Below are 22543 nucleotides of genomic sequence, written 5' to 3'. Positions count from 1 at the left end.
GCACAGAGCACTTTTGCTCCACAGAAGAGACGCCTACAGGGAAGTACCAAATTACCTCTCAGCCCCCCTCTGTGGCTCCGTAGAGCCTCAGTCACATCCCAGCCTTGGGGCAGTCGGAACCAACCCCCACTGGGCCTCCACAGCAGCAGGTGCTGGTTTTCTTCACCAACCCCACCAGGCTGAGAAAGAGCTGTCACTCTAACACTCCACAAGGGCAGCTTTCAGGCAAGAACCATCCTTGGGAGCAGGCACACTGCTCACAGCAGATGCATGTTAAGAGCACTAGGGTCACCCAGGTAGGAACAACAATGCTGCAGGTATAGCTACACCACAGAAGCTGGAGGGCAAGAAGGAATGAGTTCCAGTTTTTAAAAGGAAGATTTATTTAACAAGTTTCACTTAGCGCAATACACCTAAAAAGGAAATCACAATACAATGAAAGATTAAATCAAGGCCTCAGAATTTTATACGAACACCAAGACCAAAATCCTAAAGTAGCCGTATTGCGTCTCAACACGTTTCCCCCATTAACTTAAAAAAAAAAAAGCTTTAACGTGCCTTACAGGATATTAAAAGAAATAAACTAGAACTAACATGCCAAATGTTCACTTTGAATTTCAGACACAGCTCCTATATTGTTTCTTTACAAAAAAGCATGTCTCTCTCAACATGTATTCAAAACAGTGTTGGATGTAATATGGTATAAGAGCAACATTTAACGTAATTCAAACAGCTTTAACCTAAATACGCTTACTGCTTAAATACACTCCTACAACAAAACTAACTTGAGAAACGCTCAAAATTGTTTAACAGTTATAGTCTTTACTCAACTTGGTTATTACATCCTAGATGAATGTTCATTTCTGTATGTTCAAAAATACTGAACCTGAAAGGTTTTAAAATAACAATCCTGAATTCACTTACAGTAAAGCATAAATCACAAGCTTGTATTGCAAAACTGTTAAACTTAGTTTTTTGTTTTTTTGTTTTTTAAAAAAAGATGTGACCAAAAGTCAGCGATGGGTTACATTCCCCAGCCACCACTCATGTTGGACATGTTCGACATGCCGCCCATGCCGTTCACTCCCATGGACGCGCGATTCCCGCTGCTGTAGTAACTGCTGTTCATGGCGCCCTGGCTCCCGGGGTCTGAGGGGAAAACCGACAGCAGGTTCACAGCTGGTTCAGGCCGATTCGAAGCATCCTTCCCCCAACGCCTGTCCTTGCTGGGCCACCTCGTAAATACCGCCTACTGTGCCCAATACTGCAGAGTGTCAGTGTACAGCTCCATACCCAAAATTAAGTTTATCAGTTGTTCAATGAAAGAGCCAGCTCCGCCTTGCCCCCCCTTTTCAATTCAGCATTTTCCATCACCCTTCCGTGAAAGCGGGGAGGACCCAGCCTCCCATGCACCCTCCCCCATTTGTACTCGGTCTGTACTGGTTTTAAACCAGGCTGGTCTCCAGCTTCTGTACCAAGAAAGCGATCAGAGTAATGGAAGTCTGGAGGCTGGCATTCCCCCCCCCCTTTCAGAATAATTTCCCGCATTCCCCCCACCCAGCTCCAAGTTCCTGCTTTGAATTTATTCCCCTCCAGTTCTCCCGTTAGTTCTAAAATTCACAGCAGCCAAGTCTTCAACTGTCAAGGCTTGTGCTGCCCTGTCTGCAGCATGACCCCTCCACACCAGGGGACAGCACCTTCAGACATGCTAAGCCAGCTGCACCCAGCCCACCTAAAACCAGTGAAGAAATGCTCTTACCATAGCCACTCATGCTGCTCTGACCACCATATCCTCCTCCATAACCCCCACTCAGCTGCTGGTTAGCTGGACCACCGTAACTGGATTGGCTTCCTTTCAAGTTAAGGATAAAAACGTTAAGAGCTCACCTGTCACAGCCTGCTCCTTATCAACAAAGCCTGTAACTAACAGCCCCTGTACTCTGGCACTAGCCCTCTCACCTGGGTAACTTTCTTACTAAGTACATAAGGCAACAAGCTCAAAGGAAGTGACCAGGTTTCTAAAGACATTCCTACAATCAAGCGGCAGACAACAACTTTGAGAACTACAGCAAGTGCTTGTGACTTTCAAGCACTTGCTGTAAGAGTTTACTTTTGCCATTTCTAGGGCTATACGTAGCAGGATCAATCTGCTGTTGTATGTAATACACACCCCAAGAGACTTAAACTGGGCTTTAAGTGACCTCACACAGGACTGCTGCCCACGACAGTACCCAGCCCTTCAGGAAGCATGCCGACTCATTAACTGGAGTCACTCGTTTGTACACGCTCCTGACAGAGACCTGCTCCTGTTCCAGACTGCCTGTGCGTCGCGGCAGCACTATGGCTCACCACTTGAGCTCACTAACTACTGCTCTCCACCTCATCACTTGCCTATCCTCCCACAAAACTCATCTTAAGTATCAGCATTAGACTTCAAACATTTTGTAATCAAATTACTAAAAAAGCAGCAGTATATCTACACAAACACCCCCACCCCCCAGAAAGCAAGCCCCCAAAACCAACCACCACCTCAATCTCTAAGAAACCAGACAAGTCAGGTATCAAGAAGGGTATCTGCTTTATCAACACAACAGTGGCAGTCATTTAGACTTGTGTTGCAACACGCACTTTGGATTTTCAAACAATTTTGGAGTTTGTTAGAGCAATTCAGACAGCTTCTCCAAATTCCAAATAGATTTTCCCTCACCACCAAGACCAGGCTTGAATGACAGGTCATGTGCCACAGATACATCCTCCATCACCAGACTATGTTCTGGTCTCCAAAAAAAAGGGAGGGGGAAGGAGAATAAAAGGACAGGCATCTCCCACTTCACTTTCACACCAGCACACTCCCAGGAGCCACTCATCCCACCACACACACCACATTCAGCACCACAGTTTATTCAACCTATTAGTTGTTCAAACGTATTCCCAAAAGGTTTATATACCTGGCAATGTGCTAGTGTTCCAATCTTGGACTACCCCTTCCGATTCCTTGACTGTGTGATTAAGACAGAATGTTGAATTTCAGTTTTTATGCCAGGCATAGAATAAGCAGGAGCTGCATAAAATCAGCCAGCTTCATTAAATATCAAGTGCTTGTTTAAAGTGTAGTTAGACTGTTTACACATACCCATTGCTCCCATCATTTGACTGCCATAGGCACCACCACTTCCTCCTGCTGTAGAATTCAAGAAGAGTTCTACATATCTGTGTTCTGGAAGAAGAAAGTTTTGCCATGAGAGCATTTCACACCAAACCCACACAGTTTGTCTCACTGCAAGTAAGACTGCAATAAAACCTTTGGCATTCCAGCTACAGCAGATGTGCTACACTGCTGTGCTGTATCTTTCCTAACGCCACGTGTTCAGAACAGTCACACTTACGCATATTTGCTTTGTCTTTGGACATAGCGGCCACTGCATCCTCATGAGTAGCGAATTCAACATCTGCCTCTCCGGTTACTCTGCCATCTGGTCCGATTTCGATGTGTACTCTTACAGGGTTCAGAGGTGAGAAGAACTACATACGAAACAGTCACACAGATTAAAACGCACCAATGCAACAGCTGAGTTTTACAGCAAGCCATTCTCTCTAAAGGAACGCTCATTAACTGCAGTGCAGTTGACACGTCCAACACAATCACAGAACCGTAAAGCCATGCATTTGAGAGCAGCAGATTTGGAACTCACGTTATAGATGTCGTTCTCCGTAGCTCTGTAAGGCAGACCTCTCATGTGGACGCAGTGGCCAGTCGTGCTCTGGAAGGTGGATCCCCCGTCGCCGTATCTGTGGTCCGACATTCCTGCAGAGAAAAGAGTCCATTCTAGGTCTTTCAGATGTATTTTAGTTTCTTTTGAGATGTATTGAAAGTTTAGTTACTATTCCTATTAGAGAGATCTTACCTCTTCCAAATCTATCAGAACCAAAACCATAGCCATCATTATACCCATTGTAGTCATCATAACCTCCATAACCTATAAATAGATTGGACAACATGTTCATTTCAACTACAGAAAGATCCAAATATACATGAACACACTGCAGACAACTAGGATTATAAAGTCTCATTTCTTCTGGAAGAATTAAAACCAAGGACATATACAAACCAGTAGTTACAAAGCAGGGAAGACACTACCCGGTCCAAGTGTTGCTGCTTCTCAGATGAGCAGCTCCCTCTTGGACTTCGTATACTTACCTCCTCCGTAGGCTCCACGCCTCATTCTTTCCAAGCTACTTCCTCTACCAAGACTGTTATATCCCCGCGTAAGACCAGGTCTGTCGTAAGGACCGGGTCTCTGCATTGCCAACAGCTTGCGTGGAGGGTCGTAGTGAGTGCGCACTTCCGCTCGACTACTCTTGAAGATCTCAATGTACCTAGAAGTGTTTCCACAGAGAGAAGTCAGTCTTCAATTCCTTCCACGAATACCTCACAACTTCACATTAAAACAAGCCATTTAGTCATAGCCTTGAAACTGGCAGTGTATTTTAAGCCAGGTTTCTTTACATTATGTAGGCAATGACATACTATTGTAAGTATTACATTACTTTCAAATCAGTGTTTTTTCAAGAAATTACAATTACTGAAGGGTTTCCATGCTCCTCATACTTCACAGTATCCCAACCTTAAGGGTGGGGGAGCAATATTGATTCCCCACCCTCCTCCCCCCAATTTAAAAAAGTGTTAGTCAAAAAACATAGGAGGGACTGACGTCCACTCAACTCAGCACTGTTTTGCTCATGTGGCAATGTAAACAGAGGGTTAAAAACCCGGTCTCCACCAAGATTTTAACCCATCAGGATGCTACAAAAAGCTCTGCATGTGCTAGTGAACCCAGCCTATGCTTCAGTGATTCAGCGTAGGCAAAAAGTGCATGCTTCAATGAAAAATAGTCACAAGTAAAATAGAATAAAAACCCTTTGTGACAATTTCTTGAAAGCTATGCTTATTACATTGAAGATTAATACAGTAAGAAAATTTGTTACATTTCAACTTATAAAACAAGTTTAGAAAGTATCACATTTTCTTATGGTAGTAAGAGTACTGTGCATGTCTTTAGAGCTAAAGGCATAATTGGTGCTATTTGAGAAGTTAAAGCCATAGTCTCTCAACTTTGTTGCTTTCAAGCTATCAGTTTTGCAGTCCTCTGTTATTACCCAGTTTCCAAAGTACACTTAGACTTAGCCCAATTTTTATCTTTCATTTTGGGTAGATCCAAACAGTCTGTGCCATACGCACATTAGCAATACCTTTACTTATCACCGAGTTAGAGACCAAAATTCTATTTCTATTCGGATGTTAACACTTTCAGAAGAGAGAATATGGATTTAATTGTTTACCATAAGAAAAGTGACATAGCCAACCAACCATCCATCCCCACCTGTGCCCTATTCTTTCCTTGTGTTTCTTTAGAGCCTTTTCAGCTATTTCCTGTGAAGCAAACTGCACGAAGGCCTCCCCCGTACTCCTCCCCTGGAAGTCCACCGGCAATGTTATCCCATTTGGCACGATTTCCAACCCTTCAACCCAAGGACAAATAACCCCAGTAGGGGGGCAATATTAACATCACAAGCCCAGTCATGAGTTTTTCTTATAGCTTTAAAAACACCAGAATTTTAACACTTGTAAGTGAATGGTATGTTGATTCTAGAACACTAGAAGAAAAAGCATGTCAACAAAGAGAGATCCACGATCACATACCATTCAGTTTACGTTCTTAACCCACCCTGCAGAGCACAGAAACGTTCTGAGTGTCAGGGACAACTCCTCAGATAAGGCATCTAATGCAGGGTGCATTAAGAAGTTCACATATTATTACAAACCTCTTCAATTCTGTGAAAGTATTTACGATGAACTTTTTAATATAACTTAAATTGAAACACAGCAAGTTAAACAGCTTTATATATAACAAGTATTTCTACTAGAAGTCACTCAGGTAAAATAGTCAGTCTTATGCAAACATCAAGTTTCAGCATTAATTTTTTTATCTTTAGGAGTGCTTAATTAAGAAAAAATCATGAATTAATTTCAAAAGTATTAGTTTCTGAACAGAAGAGGCACATTTTGTATATTAAGCACATTAACAGTTTTTAAAGCTTGAATCACTTAACCATGTAAGAAACAACTTAAAATGCACATGCTTAGGAATTGCTCTTGTTCACAATATATTACTGATTCAGAAAACAAAAAACAAGTTCTGAAATTGTAAAATTGGAAATATTTCTACTGTATTTTAAAGCAAAACAGTAAGCTCAATTGTATCTTGTTATAGCAAAACATTCCAGCTATTTTTAAACACTCACATTTAGAAATCTACTACACTGAAAACACTAACAAAAGAGTCCTAGATAGGTCAACAGATTTCATTCTTAGGCATTTATAATAGTATTCCAGTTCCTAAAACATACAACAGCTGCAAAAAAGTGAGAATGAGTCAATTCAAGACATTATCTCTTCATCCATAAAAACTTTAAGCTAGACAACTTCAAGGGATTTTTTTCCCCACCCCCTAGGAAGTGGAGGGGGGAAATCTGTACTTGGGTGGAGTTCAGCGGGTTGTTTTTTTCGGAACCTTATTCAATACTAAATCTACATTTATAGTCGCAGGCACAATGCGTGTACCTCCTCAGATCCTGCCTGTTCCTCGTACTGAGCCCAGCAGTAAGGGTGTTCTAAATCCTTCACTGAATAGCATGAACCAGCTAAGACTGCAGGTGGAAATATCCTCCCACCTGAATTGTTCACTTATTTAGAAAGCAAGACACATGTTTTCTGCTATCCTTACTTAGAACAGTATGTCCTGCTAAGTATAAGTTAGAGCTGCTTTTTGGAGTTCCCTCAATTAAGTAAACAAGTACTTTAGGAATTGATCCCTCAAGCCCAGATAACTAATAAAGAATTTCTTATTTACTTTTAATACCCATCAGTATACTGTTGGAAGTACTACTGGGCAATCCACGGTGGTGGGTTTTTTTTGTTTTGTTTTGTGGGTTTTTTTAGCATAGACCAATAGTGCTATAGCTACTACTTTTATCCAACATACCTGAAAAAAACTGTACAATTTCTTCTTTACTACAGCCAAATGGGAGTCCTCTAAGACGTACAAAACCATCATTAGCCGTATCAGGGCTGTTGGGACCAGTATGCTTCAGAACCCAATCCATTTCAACGTTGTTTGACTTGAAAACTGTAAAAGGCACTTAGAATTAATGCATTCTGGAATATGCAACAGTTTTAAAAGTCATTTGCCTTGAAACTAGTCAACTTATGATATACAGGTCCATTTGTCCTTTCACATGCATTTTAAAGAGACAGAAAAGCAATTAACCAAAAACTGATCAAGCACAAACACATTTAGTCAGTTACTAGACCAACTGAGTCAAACCTTCAACGTATCTGTGTCCCATTGTTTCTCTGTCTTTTTTCAGTGCCAATTTCACATCCTCCTCCGATTCAAGTTCAGCAAATGCTTCTCCACTTGGTCTGCCCTCCCTGGTGTAGATGAAACGGATACCCAAAGCCCCATTTAGAATTTTGCAATCTGAAAATGAAACAGGAAGGCCAGAATTAGTTTAATTATTACAGGAACATTGTGACTTTATAAGTTTCAGATATTCTAAAAGGAAAAAACAACGTTCAAGTTACATCAAGACGACAAAACCAGCAGTATTCTTGTTCTAATTTTTACAGTGACTAATAAACTAAGGGACTAACTAAAATCAAGCTACCCTTCTCATCAAGTTCATAAGGATATATGCAAATTAGCTATCTGTTTTCAAGGCTTTGATGCCTCAAGTTGAACGTGCTATCTGCTTTGGATCATAAATGACTTAGACTTTCTCACCAGCTTGAAGTGAAATCAGGAGTAGTAACTAGAAGTGTAATGAACTAAATCAGAACCAAGTCCAATATGCCAAACTCCTCAAGCAGCTTTAAAATCTCCAGCCACTGAAGAAAGCATGTATTTATCACCACTATTTATTACTGCAGGATGCCAATAATTTGGGGAAAGGACACAACACACTAAACACTTAATACAAGGGAGCCTATTGGGACAACACGGAGAACTAAACTGATTTAGTCCAACCTGAAGCAAGAATTTTGAAGTTTTCTTTAAAATGGAAGCTTCTCTTTTCTGGCTGCTCAAGAAGCTATGTGGCTCAAGTGCTCAAGAAGTTGTGGCTACCCCAGCAACTTGCAGACTAAGCTCCTTTGCCTCTAGTTCCCGCTAGCAAAAGTGCAGCTTTTGAGGTCCTAGCTGAGCCACTTGTTGCACTACAAACTTCATGAGCTACTGAAGTGCCCTGAATGCATTCTGGAACTGTTCACTGCAGCACTGCCACAGCGTCGCCTGGAGAAACCCAGAACTGACAACAGAGCCCATCCTCCCCCCCCCAGTTCTGCTTACCAGAGAAAAACCTCTGCACCTCCTCAGTGGAGCAGGACCAGGGCAGCCCCCTGACTTTCACCACATATCCCTCGCTGCTCTCCGTGTTGAGCATCACATTGGGGGTGAGGCTCGGCTCCGTCTCCGTTTCCGTGGTAGCTGGAGAAGACCAAAACGGGCCCTTTGAGACGCCGCACAGCACGGCCGCCGCCCGCACCCCCTCAGAGCGCCCGGCGGCCCCCTTGGCCTGTGCCCGCCCGCCCCCGAGCCTCCTCTACCTCGGACCGCTGCCCGCCTCACACACACAGAGCCGCTCCCGCCCGGCGCACGCCTGGCCCGCCCCCCCCGGCCCGCGCCCAGCCCCCATCCCCGCACGCACACATGGTGGGGCTCCGCGGTGGTTCTAGGGCTCCGAGCCTGATCCGCTGTCCGGAGAGCGCCTAGTCCCAGTCAGGCGGCAGCGAGCGGGCGAGCCTGTGGCGAGAGCGCGCTAGGAAATGGCGGCGGGTACTCCCGCTTCCGCTGGGCCGGGCCTTCCGCCGCCGCCGCCGCCGCACAAAGCGCCCCGGCCCCAGACACCGCCCTGGTGGGCCCGACGACTCGGCAGTCCCCGCCGACGCGCACAGCGATCCGTGGCCGGCAGGAGAGGAGCGGCGGCGGCGGCCGAGGGGGGCGCGGGCTGCCGGCGCCGCGGCCTGGCTGAGAGTAAGGCGCGGGGGGCGCATGCGCAGCAACACCCGGAGGGCTCCTGCCCCGCCCCCGCAGGACCCACCTGCGCATGCTCTCTAGTACCACTGCGCTCCGCCGCCCCGGGACACACACCCGCTACGCAAACGCTCCCCGCGCCGCTCCCGCCAGGTTGCGCATGCGTCCTCGCTACTCTACGGTCTTCTACCACCACCCACCGCCCCCGGTAGTTTGTGCGCATGCGTCGCCTGCCTACCACCCCCACCCACCCCTCCCAAACAAAGCCACGGCGCGGACTCCCGCGCAGAGCGCGGGTCGGGCCTGCGCGCATGCGCCTCTCAGCGCCGCTCTCCAGACTGCGCATGCCCCGGAGGCCGCACGCTGCTTTTCCCCCCGTCCTCCCCCCGGGGCCGCGGGTGTGCGCGGCAGGGGAGGGGGGGAGGGTGGCCGGTCCCCGTTACCGACACTCGCCGCCGCCGCCCCCTCCCCCCCCCGCACCAGCACGGCACGCCTTGCAGGGAGAGCGAGGAGTCTGGCTGAACAAAGAGGTGTGTGGGAACTAGCACTTACCAGCTTCAAATGCTGACGCTACCCCACGTGAAACAATCTGCTCGCTTCGGTCACTGAAGCCTGGTGTGTTTGTAGGAGATGGGGAAAGAAGAGACATGGGTCACAATTATCATAAAAGAAAGGAAAATATAACTCCCTCCCATCTCCTCCAAACACACCAGACCTAGCTAGATTTCACCCTGAATCTCATTATCACAGAGGCAACAGAAGTTACAGCAGGAACTACGGCCGCACAATGCCAGATAGTTGCGCCCATAAAAGCTATTGCCCAAGAATCCTCCATCCCCTTTTTTTCTCTACCCTGGAATGAACAAGCTGTTCACATTTCAACTTGCCCAGGCAGGTGATGAGGAACCCATGCCAGAAGTTCAGCCCCAGGCCTGCCCGCACCGACATGGGAATTTTGGTGCTGAGAAGCAAAGCTGCTCAGAGCAGCGCCTAACACTTCACCCCGGCGTGCTTCCTCTCCAGTCAATGCCTGCACTAACCTACCCTCAGCTGAGCCGTGCCAGGACCTGTCTGCAAGTCCACACAGCCTCATCCTGCATGTAAAGTATTTAGTTTAACAGATACCAGTCCGGGCCACTAATGACTACCTCCCCCCAAAGCTAGAGGCTTTTTGAAAAAGAAAAAAAAAAAAAGAAAAAGAAAAAGAGAAGAAAAATACTTTCAAGTTTATGTAATTCAAACAACAACACGGAGAACCTGTGCAAGTTAATGCAAATCGAAGCAGCATGTGGAACCGCTCTACACTAACTTCCTGAACGCGGCAGCTCTGCTCCATTTCGCTCGCCGAACACCCATTTCGTAACACCCCGACGAGCGGCAGCAGCTCAGCAGCGGCAGGAGCGGCCCGCAGCCCGCCGCGGCGGGGGAGGGGGCAGCGCCTCCGCCTCTTCCCGGGGAGTGGGGGGGGGAGGAGGCGGCCATCCCGCCCACCGGCTGGCGGGAGACTTAAAGTGGGCTGGAGCAGCCGGGAGCCCCGAGTGCTCCCGCTCTGCGCCGCCATGTCCACCCCCGCCAAGCGGCACTGCCGCAGCCCCGCCGGCTCCCTCGACTCCAGCTTCCAGAAACGCCTCAGGAAGATTTCCATCGAGGGGAACATCGGTGAGCTCGGCGCGGGGGGGGGGGGGGGGGAAGTCGGGGGTTGGCTCCCGCGGCGGTTGGGACCGGGGGACGGGAGCGCCCTGAGGTGGTGGCACAGATGGGCAGCGGAGGGGCCTCTCCCACCCACCTCCACGGGCGGGCGGGGGATCTTGCTAAGGGAGAAGCGCGGCCGGCGCTCATCCGCCGCCGGCGACACTCGGGAAACTGGCGCCACGGCCCGGAGGAGGGAAACCCCGCCGCCCTGCGTCCGCTACACCGTTCTCGTTGGCGGCTAACCGCCGCGGAGGTGGGCTTGAGGAGAATAACCATCCCGTCCCTCCCGGGCTCAGGAGGGACCCCCTTCGCCTGCCCGCTCCCGCCCCGGGGACGTTCGACCTCCAGGACCGAGCCTTTATCATCCCGCGCACCCGGCCCCTGCGCGGCGCTCCAGCCCGCCGGCGCCAGCTCGCCGCCCGCGCCGCGCATGCGCAGCGCCATTTCCCCCCCCCACCGCCTCGGCCCAGCGCCGCGCAGGCGCGGCAGCCTCCCTCTGCTCCGCCGGCTGCCGAACAATGGCGCGCACTAAGGCCCGCCTCCTCCCCCCCCGGCTGAGCCTGCTCCTAAAATGGAGGCGGCAGGCTCCGCCGGCTCCTTATCGGCTGCCCGGCCTAGGCACGGCCTTCTGGCGCTGGAGATTAGAGGCCTGTTCTCGGAAAGGGCGCTTAACACCGTGCAGGCGGCCCCGCCGGCCCTTCCCCAGCATCCCCAAGGCCTGCCCGGGTTCCCGTGCAGCTCTGCACCTCAAACGCGGCAGCCACGCTGCCTACAGCCTCTTAAGAAACCTCACAACTGCCACTCTACCTTTGTCGGTAAGACCAGTCTAATCCGCACCCTGTTCACATCTTCCCCAGCTGCAGGGAAGTCGACATTTGTCAGGCTACTAGAGAAACACAGCGATGAGTGGGAGATCATCCCTGAGCCCATCGCCAAGTGGTGCAACATCCAGACAGCCGAAGATGAATACGCGGTAGGTGTGCTGGATGCGGGAAGCTGGGGGGGAAGGATGGGGCACAGAAGAAACCGCAGTGGTTGGCTGGGGAGCCATCCCAAAATCCAGCTATACTGAGTCTAGAGCACCTGGAGTCACCCCCACTATCACACCATTCAGTCACTCAGAAATTGTAGAGGCTACAACATACTGTTGAATGTGTATTCCAAGTAACCACCCCCACTCCACAGGAATCACATTGAAGTCTGAAACTCGGCAATCAACCTATTCTAAAAAAGCTGGCATAAAGACTACCATCAGCTGAGAAACAAATCTCTTTACTCCTATGCCTCAACATTTTCCTAAAAAACAAACAACAAAAAAAAAACCCACCAAAAAACAACAAAACCCCCACAACATACAAGGCCATGAATTCTTACTTCAACATACCAGAATTCTGGATTAAGAAATAAAATCCTGCAAATATGCTGGTATTAAGTTTTATCTCTTGCCCCCTAGGAACTTTCAACATCTCAGAAGAGTGGAGGAAATCTACTTCAAATGCTGTATGATAAACCTACAAGATGGGCTTACACATTTCAGACTTATGCTTGCTTGAGCCGAGTAAGAGCACAATTAAAACCTCTCTCAGCCAAGCTACATGAAGCAGAACATCCAGTGCAATTTTTTGAGAGATCTGTGTACAGCGACAGGTAATTACTCTCATAGTGCAACAAGAGTTCAGATTAAAAGCTCTAGGTCTTTATGCTCAAAGACATGGAGCTGGGGAAACACTTGATAATAAACTAGGATCTGCAATGAGCAGGCTTGATTCAACAGGTGAGAACTGGATGGTATTAAGAGTAGTTTTACAGATGTAAAAGCAGGAAGCTATTTTTTCAGTACCACAACTCTGATTCTAGTGAGAAGTGTTTTAGGAGTTTGCTTTGGTCATTCCTGGCATGTGGCTATTGTCTCCCATTGCAGATATGTATTTGCTTCCAACCTGTTCGAGTCTGGAAATATTAATGAAACAGAGTGGGCTATTTATCAAGACTGGCACACATGGCTTTTGAATCAGTTTGAATCAGATATAGAACTGGATGGCATGATCTACCTAAGAACCACACCTCAGGTACGTTCACAGTTTTCACCTCCAACTTTTGTTTCCAGGAGCTTAAGAGGGTACAAAACCCTAAGTATTCATAATACTGCAGTGACTTAACACTGAATTAGCTCCCCCTCACAACATAATAGGAAGCCTATTGTAAATTCAGGTTTCATTCACAGGCCAAATTAAAAACCCTCCCTTCTGAGCTGCTATTCTGATGTCAGCCAATGCTACAGTTGCTAGCATTCACCACTCTTCAGTAAGGATCCAAGGATGAAATTGAACTAAAGTTTGACTTCCTTTCCCATACAGTCCTGAGCTGAAGTTAAGATAAGAGAATCTTTTAATGAACTACTAACATTTAGCTAAAAGTGGCTCAGGTTTGATTTTTTTTTTAAAAGAAAAGCCAAACATTTAAAATTAATGCTTACTGATGTCTAGCATTAGTCCTTCTCATTTAAGGACCACTTGATCTCTTTAGCCGATTTAGCCTTCAACGCGTGATTAATGTCCAGGCTTGTACCTTTTTTGTTCCTCAGAAATGCATGGAAAGACTACAGATGAGGGGAAGAGAAGAGGAGCAAGGAATTGAGCTGGAATATTTGGAAAACCTCCACTATAAACATGAAACCTGGCTTCATGAAAGGACTATGAGGTATGAAACCATTTTCTGTAGACAAGTTTCAACTTACAGGCAAGGCTCTTTCCTACCTTACACTAAAGTTGATTAGGGATAAAACTAAGGCTTAAGTCTAGCTTTGCTCAGGCACAGTTGGAAGGACTTATCTTTAGACCCACTCCACATTCCTTGGCACAGATGTTATTACTCTAGGTTATATGCAGAGGGAAGGTCGTCTCTTGGCAGGGAAGTAAAAATTGCCAAGAGATGGAAATTCATCTAATTTGAAGCCTTTCTTTGTTAAGCATTAGCTTCAGCTAAAAAGCTATGTAGTTCTAACTCCAGCAGGGATATGAGTTTTTTTAACTGGAAGTACACAGGAATAGGATAGAGTTGAGATTATGTTCAGTGGCTGATCACATAAATCATCTATTGAACAGCTTCCAGTTCCAGTGTAAGGGAGGGCAAGGTCCCAACTACCTTTAAACTAAGATGACTGTATTTCAACAAGGTTTAAATATTAATCCTAGCTTCAAAATAAACAATGATCAGAAAGGCTTTTGGCAGGCATTGTTACACACAAGAAACCCAGCCAGCAACTAAGCAATCTCTGCAAACCTTCCCCCCAACCTCCTTACTGACTCTTACTAGCTTTCCCACATAAGGAATCTCTAAATATGAAAGCAGACTTCAGATTTTCCCCCAGAGGACCTGAAATCCTCTACTGACTGGGAAGTGTAACAATTCCAGGAAGAGTATATTATCAGTCACATCTACTTTCTGAAGTTTCATGTGGGATGACCCAAATGCTTAGGAGACAAGAAGGCACTGCATATTGTGGAATTTTGGGAATGTTTACATTGTGTACTCATTCCAAACTTGTGAGCAAGCATTTCCTGTATTTTTCACAGGAACACTTAAGTCTGCAAACACAAGTTAACAGCCTTGATCAGCACACTTATTTGGAAATGCTTTTCACACATAGGAAGAGAGAATAAATACTGATTTAAGAGCACAATACATCCAGTTGCACAACTACTGCTCCCATCTGCTCCTAACCTGTAGACAAAATGGTCTTCCTTATCTCCGAGCCATTTTAAATATCAGTCTTACAACCTGTTAAAGAGGTCATCTCCATGAAAGGAAGCTTTAAAACTGCATCTTAGTAAATGGATTAGCAATTAACTAGAAGGGGGTGGGGGAGACACAGGGCAAGTAATTTTTTAAAAAAATATTCCCACTTATCAAAATCACATTCCTGATAATTGAAGCTGTAACAAAAAGAATGAGGTAAAGGAAATTAAGGTAAGCAGCATCAACAATCTTCCCCCCACACACACTGGTACAATAAAAATAGCTATTAGAAGGCCAGAGTTGGGAAATACATTAAAGTTATGGTGATACAATGTTGACAGGGTTATACAAGAGCAATTAAGTATAAAGCCCAAGTCAAGTCTGTCCTTAAGTCATGGCCATTAGCATTAACATCTCAGGTGCACATGGTAGTCTGAGTAATGCTGCACCCTTAGATGACTTGGGAAAGCAATTGGAAGAGCTAGATTGTTTTATACACAGTACTTTATACCATTTTTACTAGCATGATGTTCTTCTACTTAACAGAGTTGATTTTGAGAACCTTAAAGAGATTCCAATTCTGGTTCTGGATGTTAATGAAGATTTTAAGAATGACAAGATTAAACAGGAGTACCTGATTGATAAAGTAAGTATTAAATGTTTCCTCATCTGCTTTTCTTCTGCAGTAATAACTAAGTTATCAATTTACATTCTTGAAATTTGTAATGAAATACTTTTTTGGGGCTACTAGTCTCCTTCATACACTTAGGAAGCTACATGGCTGGAGAGAAGGCTTTTTGCTTTCCTTCAAAAAAAATCATAGGGTGTTTTTAAAGAGGGGCAATTGCGGGGGATGCAAGTACACAGCAGCTGAACTACTCAGACTAATCTCTGCCAAGTCTGCACTGCCATACCGTTCATTAAATAGTTCACAGAATGATACTGTCCAATTCATATCAGCCATGATGTCCTAAAAATCCTGCAGTAAGCTTAGAGCTATTTATGCCCCCTCGCATTCGAGGGATCTAGGCTCTTCCTAGACAAGAGCACAACACATTGACAAATGCAGAGATAACTGAACCTTGCACACAGTTCTAAATGCATGAAGTGACACTTCCAAGCAGAGCTGGGAGGGACAATCAACAGCCATTTGAGGAAACAAGGTGGTAATAAATAGGTCACAAGTCAAAATGGTGTTCGCTAATTCCAAGGGAAGGCAAGACTCAGGAAGTAAATGCCCAAAGAAATTCTTTTGCCAGAGCCACGTGTTGTGTGCCCTGGTCCACACCGGGGGGGGGGGGGGGGGGGGGGGGGCGGGAAGCAGCACCTCCTAATACTTAAGGACATGGGGCTCATCCCCAACCCTCCAAGCAGAGCTGTAACATTACTTATTTCACTCTCTGGGACACTTTAACCTTCCTTTCCCCCACTGCCCCAACAAGAGTGTTCTTGCAATATGGAAAGAAGTGCCCTCCTATCAAACTGTATAAACTGTTTTCTCCATCTCATTCTGGGTCATCAATTTGAAGAATGACTGGGTCATCATTACTGAAGAATGACTCCTTCAAGCCAAGCCTAATTCTCCCAGTCAAATAGCTCTACATAAGCTGGGGAGGGGAGCACAATGTTCAGTTCTGGAGGTATTTCTTGTTAAATTATATCCTCCTGGAAACCAGCAGTTGACAGCTTGGAAAAGTTACAAACCAGACTACACTCATAGCTGCTATCTTTTTTAACTTGTCCCACTGAAAGGCCTCCAGCATTGTCTCCACCAAGCTCCCTTCATCACCCAGCGTAGGAAGAGGTCAGCTCTATGTTCAGCTTGGGGTAGTGGGTACAGCACCATGCTGCAAGCACTACCAGATCTTTGGCTTGGTTCTCAGACAATCCTTCTCTTCCTAATTAAGGAAAACTCATTTTTCTTTAATGAAGTAACACGCTGTAAAGCATTCCAGAAGCTACCTTTCATAAGTACTTGCTATTTTTCAGTAATTAAGTTACTCAATTCTACCTAGTACTTAACTTGCAAGTCTTGGGTTCACAGCCATCTCCTACACTGAAAAGCATTTCAGGTCATGAATTATATGTAGAGGCAGAACAGCACTGGAGACTACAGAGTAACAAACCATTTGTTCGCCAAGAAAGGAAGAGAAAAGCCTAATGATTTAGCTTTTCTTTTAATGCCTTAAATATGTATGCTTTTTGTTTTCACAGGTCAAGTCTTTCCTGACTTCTTAAGAAATGAAAATTAATTTGGATGACAAGTTCCTGAAGTTCAAGAGTTAAACCTAACAATCAGTGTGTTCTTAGAAAATGTAGTTTAACGGAATGTATTACCTGGATAACTTGTTTTAAGGCAAGAATTGAAATGCAAACTATGGATTGGGGGTTTTGGAGTTGTTTTAGGGGTTTGGGGTTTTTTTTTTTGCTTTTGTGGTTTTTGATAGAATTTTCTGCATAGCTAAAGCAAACAAATACGGGGTGCTTTGATAATGTACTTTGTGTATATTCTCTTCTTTTTAATAAAGATTTTGAAATAAAACTGACTAGTAACTGGCTTTAACAACGGAGGAGTTAACCGGTTATCAGCAGCTGACAACCCAGTAAATAGCGATAGCAGGCGCTGAGGCAGGGTTGTTTTGCAATAACTGGCATAGTTCACCATTTTAAGACGAGACTGTTATGGCGTCCAGAAACCTTTACTTTCAACTTCTGCTTTATTCAAGAGCTGTTTTCACAGTATTTACGCTACTTAAAGATGGACATTACTGTAGTCGCAAGGGTTACACCTGCAATAAACTGTAATTTACACGTATCTAGTTCACGACCTCCCCCCCCCGGGGGGAAACGAATTCCCGCCCACCCCCCCCAAAACCGGTCACGGCAGGGAGCGGGCGGGGAGGGACCCGCCGGCGCTTGCACGGGCGGCCGAGGCGGGACAGGAACCCCCCAAAACTGCTCCCACCACCCCCCCAAAATCCCCCCAATCCCCCACCCCACAGCGCGGCCCCCGCCCCGAGGCCCCGCCGAGCGCCGCAGCCGCCACGACACACGCGGCGGATGGGGGGGAGGGGGAGGGGAGCGGCGCACGCGGCCGGGGCCGGGCCCCCGCCGGCAGGGCCGCCCTCGCCCGGGGCGGCCCCCGCCGCCAGCAGGCGCCAAGGCGGGGGCTCGGCGGCGGCGCCGGGGCCCCGGATCGGGCGGGACCGACCGGCCGCCCCTCCCCCACCCGCCGCGGCCCGGCCGCCCCACCCCCACCCACCCCCCCGCGTTTCCCGCTTCCCCCTCGTCACCGCCTCCCTTCCCCCCCCCCCCCCCGCCCCGCCACCGGGCCTTACCCAAGCCGGGGATCTCGCCCTCGGTCTCTTCTGTGTGACAAGGATCCATCTTGGCCGCGCCTTTCCCCACAGGGGCCGGGAAAAGAACAAAGCTCGGGGGGGGCGGGGGGGGGGGCGCTCGGGCGCTGCGCAAACGGAAACAAAAGCTCAACGGCCGCCGAAGGGACGCTCCGGCAAAGGCGGATCGCGGTTTTTCGGTCTCTTTTTCCCTGCTCCCACGGGGATGAGGCGCGATGAAGCCGCCGGCCTGACCGGGCCCGACCCGCCTGCTGGCTCCTTCTGCGCAGCGCCCCTCCGCCCCTATAAATAGCCGTACGGCCGCGCTGCGCAGCGCCCTGACGTCACGCCCCGCCCGCCCCGCCTCCTTCACCGGCCGCCAGCCAATGGCAGAGCGACAAATTAAACTAGCCAGTCACGTCCGGTGGCCCCGCGCGGGGGGAGGGGGGGGAAGGGCGCGGGGGGTGAGGAGAGTGGGCCCCCCCCCCAAACCCCCATGGAGGGTCCCACAACGGCTGCGGCGTGGGGGGGGCGGCGACGAACGCCTGTGCACCGGGCCGGCGGGCCGGGTTCGCCTGCCCCCCCCGCTCGAGGGTCCGCCTCGCCTGTTTTTCTCCCCGAAAACATGGCGGCGGCTTTGTCCCTCCCCGCCCGCCGTGCCGCGCGGATCGTTCCCCCTCCCCGTCTTCCCCCCCCCACCACCACCTTCCCTCACCCCCCCCCCTCCCCTCGCCTCAGCACCCCCCGCTCACGGCGGGCTGCGGCCGCGGAGCTCCGGCGGCGATCGGCGGCTCCGCGCGCACTGCAGTAGTGCCCGCCGCCGTCAGGTGGGCTGGGCTCCGCCTCCCGCCGCGGCGGGGAACGAGAAGGCGGACGGTGAGGGGGGGGCCCCCTCTCCCGCCGGGGCGGGCGCCGAGCGGCCCGGTCGGGTTCGTCCCGAGGGGAGCTAGGGCGCAGGCCTCCCCGCCGTGAGGAGGAGCGGACCGGGGGGGGGGGGGCGCGGGGGGGGGGGGGTCAGGCAGGGTCTGTCCAGCCCCGGAGGCGGCGGGGGAAGGAGCGAGGGGCGCCGCACGGCCGGGCGGGGTGAGGCGCGGCCGGCGGGAGGCCCAGCACCGAGATGGCGGCCGGGCAGGCCGTGGGGGAAGGAAGGCAAGGCCTTCCCCGGGCTGCCCGCGCACCGTCCAGATGAGGGTTTGGGTTTGTTGTTTTGGGTTGGTTTTTTTTTTTTGCAAGCCCTGGCGCGGAAACGCGAACAATGGGGATAGTAACCGCAGCGGCTGAAAACCTGCCAACCCTGAGCTTTCCAGATCGTGCTTTCAGAGTGACCGTTTGTTTGTTTGTTTGTTTGGGCTTAGATGCAGGCAGGTTTATTCGCTGGATCTCCGGCTGGAAATCCCCCAGCAGGGTGGCGCGAATGGCCGCTCTCTTGCACGCCCTCTGCGCCCTGCAGTCCTTTCGTCCTACACCCAACCGGACCAATCCCCTCTGCAAAATATTGTTTCAACGAATCATTAGCTAAAACAACTGTAGATTAAAATAGCTGTAAGGGAGCCAGTGCGATTGAACAGATAAGTGGTGACCTTAGGACTGTGGAGGTGTGGCATCTATTCACAGCTTTGTTTCTGACCCCGTGGTTAGTGTAAAGCAAATCCCCTTGCTAATCCCCGTTGAAGCCTTTGCATTTCTAACATTTAATGATCATTTTTATCTTCTTATAACATATACTAATAATCGTACGCTGGGGTATGTTTACTATGTGTCATTTTATTAGGCTGATTGGTCTTTTTAGTCCCCATTACTGCATTTGAATAATGACGGAAAATGGGCTCTCTGTTTACGCATCATGACCCACGTGACTTCATGGCTTTGAAGTGGGCTGTGCTGGCTGATTTCTTGCTACCTTATTTTCAGTGATAAATAAAGCCTGGTTTGCCCAACATTTTCTTGATCGTATGTTTATTGTAGTCAAACAGCATTCCGACTTAAGTTTTCTCTTTAGAGGTCCCTTAGGAAATTAAAATCACCCTGTGTTCACACTGGGAAGAAGTTCTGCTGCATGCATAGTCTTCCAGTACTAGAAGAAAGGTCATACGACTTTTTTGCAAATATGTAATTGCTGTTAAGTGTAGGCAGAATACCTGCCTGCCTTGAAACTTGACGCATCCAAGAGGAAGTTGGGCACAGCCACTTCTAGGAGAAGAATGTGGCTGTGAACAGCAGAGGCAAACAAAGGCATAAATAGTTATCAGAAGAGTTATAATTAGCCCAAGTATATGCGGTCTTTGAAAGATGAAAATAATTAACAATTGCGGTGGAGTTACTGTTAACAGCAGCAGCCCTTTTCCTGAGAGGCCATCCCTGGTAAGTGCTTTTGCAAGTAGGGGTAGTCCCATGGTATGTGAGCACTTGCAAAGAATGAGATGGGGCATAAAAATCTTGCTGGAAACATCTGATGCAGGATTTTGTTAGGTTTCTTGAGCAAGGATACAACTATGTATGTATTTTACACATGTAAACTTCCAGGTCTTGCGTCTGTGATTTCTTCTAGGACTCTGGCATCATCAGTTTACCTGGCTTTTTTGTTTTATGGTGCCAGCCTGACACCTGTACCTTCCTCTCCAGCAGATACAGCTGAACTGTAGTGTCTCTGTCAGCATGTCTGTCAGCAACTCGAGCTGCAGCGTCAGGTACTTGTTTTTCTCTGAAAGGGCTTTGTTCTACTTCAGAATTTCACTGGCCTGTTCCTGTGAAGGGGGAAAGGCCCACCTGCCGCCCAGATTGCTGGGGAGAGGAGCTGCTCTCATTTTCCCACTTGCATTCCCAGATGATAAATTTCACCTTGTTCAGATCAGCCTGGGGAGGGCTGTGATCTAAGCTGAGCTCAGCCTGCTGGGTTTTATAGTCCATCTGGTAGAAAATGGGCAAAGAGGTGGCCTCCTGGGTAGAAATCTGCTGGAGAAATGATCTGCCAGATAGTCACGCAGCCCCTGTCCAACATCCCCAATTCCCTCACAGTTCATGGCAAGCGGGGCTGGGAGCAGAGACCTGCACCAGGACAGCATAAGCACCGGTCCAACCTGCAGACAGATGCATAAAGCTGAGTAGACACGTTAAATGTTAAGCGGGACCGAAGTAAAGCTCTTCCTTGAAGGCTGCTACCTGCTCAGGACAATTCTGTTTGGTACCAGTCATAAATCTCTATTTGTTAGCTTGCTTAAGTTTCTTTCCTGGGCAAGAAAATAATGAGAAAATCCGCAGCTCTGGTTCAAGGGTTCTATAGGCATCTAAGCATATGGAGACACTTTGCGTGCCTGGAAGTGATGCAGGTGCTGATTTCTGACTAGGTTTTGCAAATGCAAAAAGCAATTACCAATAATTCTTTTATCAGTCCGCATTTGCCATTTCAGGGAGAAGAGAACAGTGATCAGAGTTTAAATACCTGCTCTGAAAAGATGACAGAACTCATTATGCACCATCCTGACCCCATTGCTGTATACACCTTCCATTTCTCTCTTTCCTAGCTTAGGTGTTACCCATTTGTTCTTCTGGCTCCATCATAAGCTTCATCCTTCATGTCGCAGCTACGTGTGTTGCATGTTCCTTGTGTTTGCATATAAGCATGTATAATTCAGGACCTTAGAGTTAATCTGCAAACCTGATTAACTCTCAGCAAATACTGCTAGCAGCTGACTTGCTTTATCATCTGAGGTCTGAAAACAGGGAATGCATGGAAGTCTTATACTACCAATGCTTTGTAGGTTTCTCTGTGTGTGTGACCTCCAGTCAAAAGCCCTAGAACTCAATGATAACCTTTCTGTCCCTACCCATGGCTTTGGAAACAGCCTCTAATTGTGATGCTGTGACAAATACAAGCTAAAAATGCTATTAAATATGGATGATGTGTGTTCTACTGTATTAGATAACATGGCCACGTTCATCATGTGCTAATGCTGCCAATGCACAGCTTTGCTAATGCAGCCTCCCTCTCGCTTTTGCTTTGGGCGATTTAAGAGGCTTTTTGGTTACACTTTACCCTTACTTTCTTCCTTTTCACTTTTTTTTTCTTTATTCATTACTCTGAAAATGGTGGTCTGCAGCAGAGACTGGGCAGAGCTCATGTTTCCCAGCTTTAGTTCACTAAGAAGCCAAGCTGGTCTGGAAACCAATTGGAGAGGTTGGTAGACAATGCTTTAGTGAAAAGCAGATACCCAAGTCCCTCCTCCTCTCTGAGGCCACTGCTGTAGTGTTTGAATCTATCACCCTTCCCTTTATACCACCAGCTTATCCACAGCTTACGCTCACCATCCTTTGTCAAAAGGGAATGGAAGAATTGCCTCTGTTCTGCTCCCTCGGTGATCACATCCTCTCGGGGCTCAGCTGGGAGTTCACCTGTCTGACCTGATGCTTTTCTGTTCATTAGTGTAACTCAGGCCTGTTACCATTTCGGTTTTGCAGCATTATAATTAAGGCAGTTGGCAGAATACCTTTTGCTTTATACCAATACGGCTAGCTACCTTGCTGTGAATGCAGTTACAGCAGTAGAAGAGGTGTCTTCCACCAGCATACTTTAGGTATCTGCATGTTTTGCCTGACTCTGAGCTAGGTGGGCATGAGTCAGCTCTGATCCAGAAGCCATCCGGCCGTGCAGTGCTGTACTGAGCTCATCAGGCTGCTCTTTGAGAAGGT

At 48.0% G+C, this 22543-nt stretch overlaps 2 protein-coding genes across 10 annotated transcripts; one reads left to right on the top strand and one right to left on the bottom strand.

The window, feature by feature from the left end:
* Positions 1 to 359: 359 nt before the first annotated feature.
* Positions 360 to 18166, bottom strand: HNRNPH1 (heterogeneous nuclear ribonucleoprotein H1). 8 transcript variants are annotated; one of them, XM_069772626.1, is made up of 14 exons: positions 17861 to 18166; positions 9645 to 9704; positions 8409 to 8546; positions 7386 to 7541; positions 7044 to 7187; positions 5382 to 5520; positions 4199 to 4377; positions 3906 to 3977; positions 3693 to 3826; positions 3387 to 3522; positions 3134 to 3217; positions 2949 to 2999; positions 1760 to 1852; positions 360 to 1252 (listed from the first exon to the last, which is right to left on the bottom strand). In XM_069772626.1, exons 1-14 carry the CDS (start codon positions 17907 to 17909, stop codon positions 1185 to 1187), a joined length of 1503 nt encoding a protein of 500 aa, XP_069628727.1. In that variant the 5' UTR covers positions 17910 to 18166; the 3' UTR covers positions 360 to 1184. The 8 variants fall into 8 exon arrangements, with proteins under 8 accessions (XP_069628727.1, XP_069628725.1, XP_069628724.1 ...); XM_069772624.1 differs by having other exon boundaries at positions 360 to 1149; positions 3693 to 3805; positions 17861 to 18165; XM_069772623.1 differs by having other exon boundaries at positions 360 to 1149; positions 17861 to 18163.
* LOC104311589 (deoxycytidine kinase 2) lies at positions 10569 to 17064 on the top strand. 2 transcript variants are annotated; one of them, XM_069772632.1, is made up of 7 exons: positions 10569 to 10751; positions 11642 to 11757; positions 12238 to 12431; positions 12706 to 12853; positions 13369 to 13484; positions 15069 to 15168; positions 16737 to 17064. In XM_069772632.1, the coding sequence occupies exons 1-7, from the start codon at positions 10652 to 10654 to the stop codon at positions 16758 to 16760; spliced, it is 798 nt and encodes a 265-aa protein (XP_069628733.1). In that variant the 5' UTR covers positions 10569 to 10651; the 3' UTR covers positions 16761 to 17064. The 2 variants fall into 2 exon arrangements, with proteins under 2 accessions (XP_069628733.1, XP_009918060.2); XM_009919758.2 differs by lacking the exon at positions 10569 to 10751 and having other exon boundaries at positions 11341 to 11757.
* Positions 18167 to 22543: the final 4377 nt, after the last annotated feature.

Source organism: Haliaeetus albicilla, chromosome 27, assembly GCF_947461875.1.
Source record: "Haliaeetus albicilla chromosome 27, bHalAlb1.1, whole genome shotgun sequence".
In the NCBI taxonomy this organism is placed as follows: domain Eukaryota; kingdom Metazoa; phylum Chordata; class Aves; order Accipitriformes; family Accipitridae; genus Haliaeetus; species Haliaeetus albicilla.
Note: the sequence above shows the minus strand (reverse complement) of the source record. Positions and strands in the feature narration are given on the sequence as shown.

Excerpts from the sequence above, each read along its gene's own strand:
- LOC104311589 (XM_009919758.2), top strand. The coding sequence starts at position 11,356 with ATGGAGGCGGCAGGCTCCGCCGGCTCCTTATCGGCTGCCCGGCCTAGG. Across the intron at positions 12,432-12,705 it reads AGATCTGTGTACAGCGACAG|ATATGTATTTGCTTCCAACC; the intron begins GTAATTACTCTC and ends CTCCCATTGCAG. Across the intron at positions 12,854-13,368 it reads ACCTAAGAACCACACCTCAG|AAATGCATGGAAAGACTACA; the intron begins GTACGTTCACAG and ends TTTGTTCCTCAG.
- HNRNPH1 (XM_069772623.1), bottom strand. The coding sequence starts at position 17,909 with ATGGATCCTTGTCACACAGAAGAGACCGAGGGCGAGATCCCCGGCTTG. Across the intron at positions 8,547-9,644 it reads AGCGTCAGCATTTGAAGCTG|CTACCACGGAAACGGAGACG; the intron begins GTAAGTGCTAGT and ends GGTCTTCTCCAG. Across the intron at positions 3,523-3,692 it reads CGGAGAACGACATCTATAAC|TTCTTCTCACCTCTGAACCC; the intron begins GTGAGTTCCAAA and ends TTTCGTATGTAG.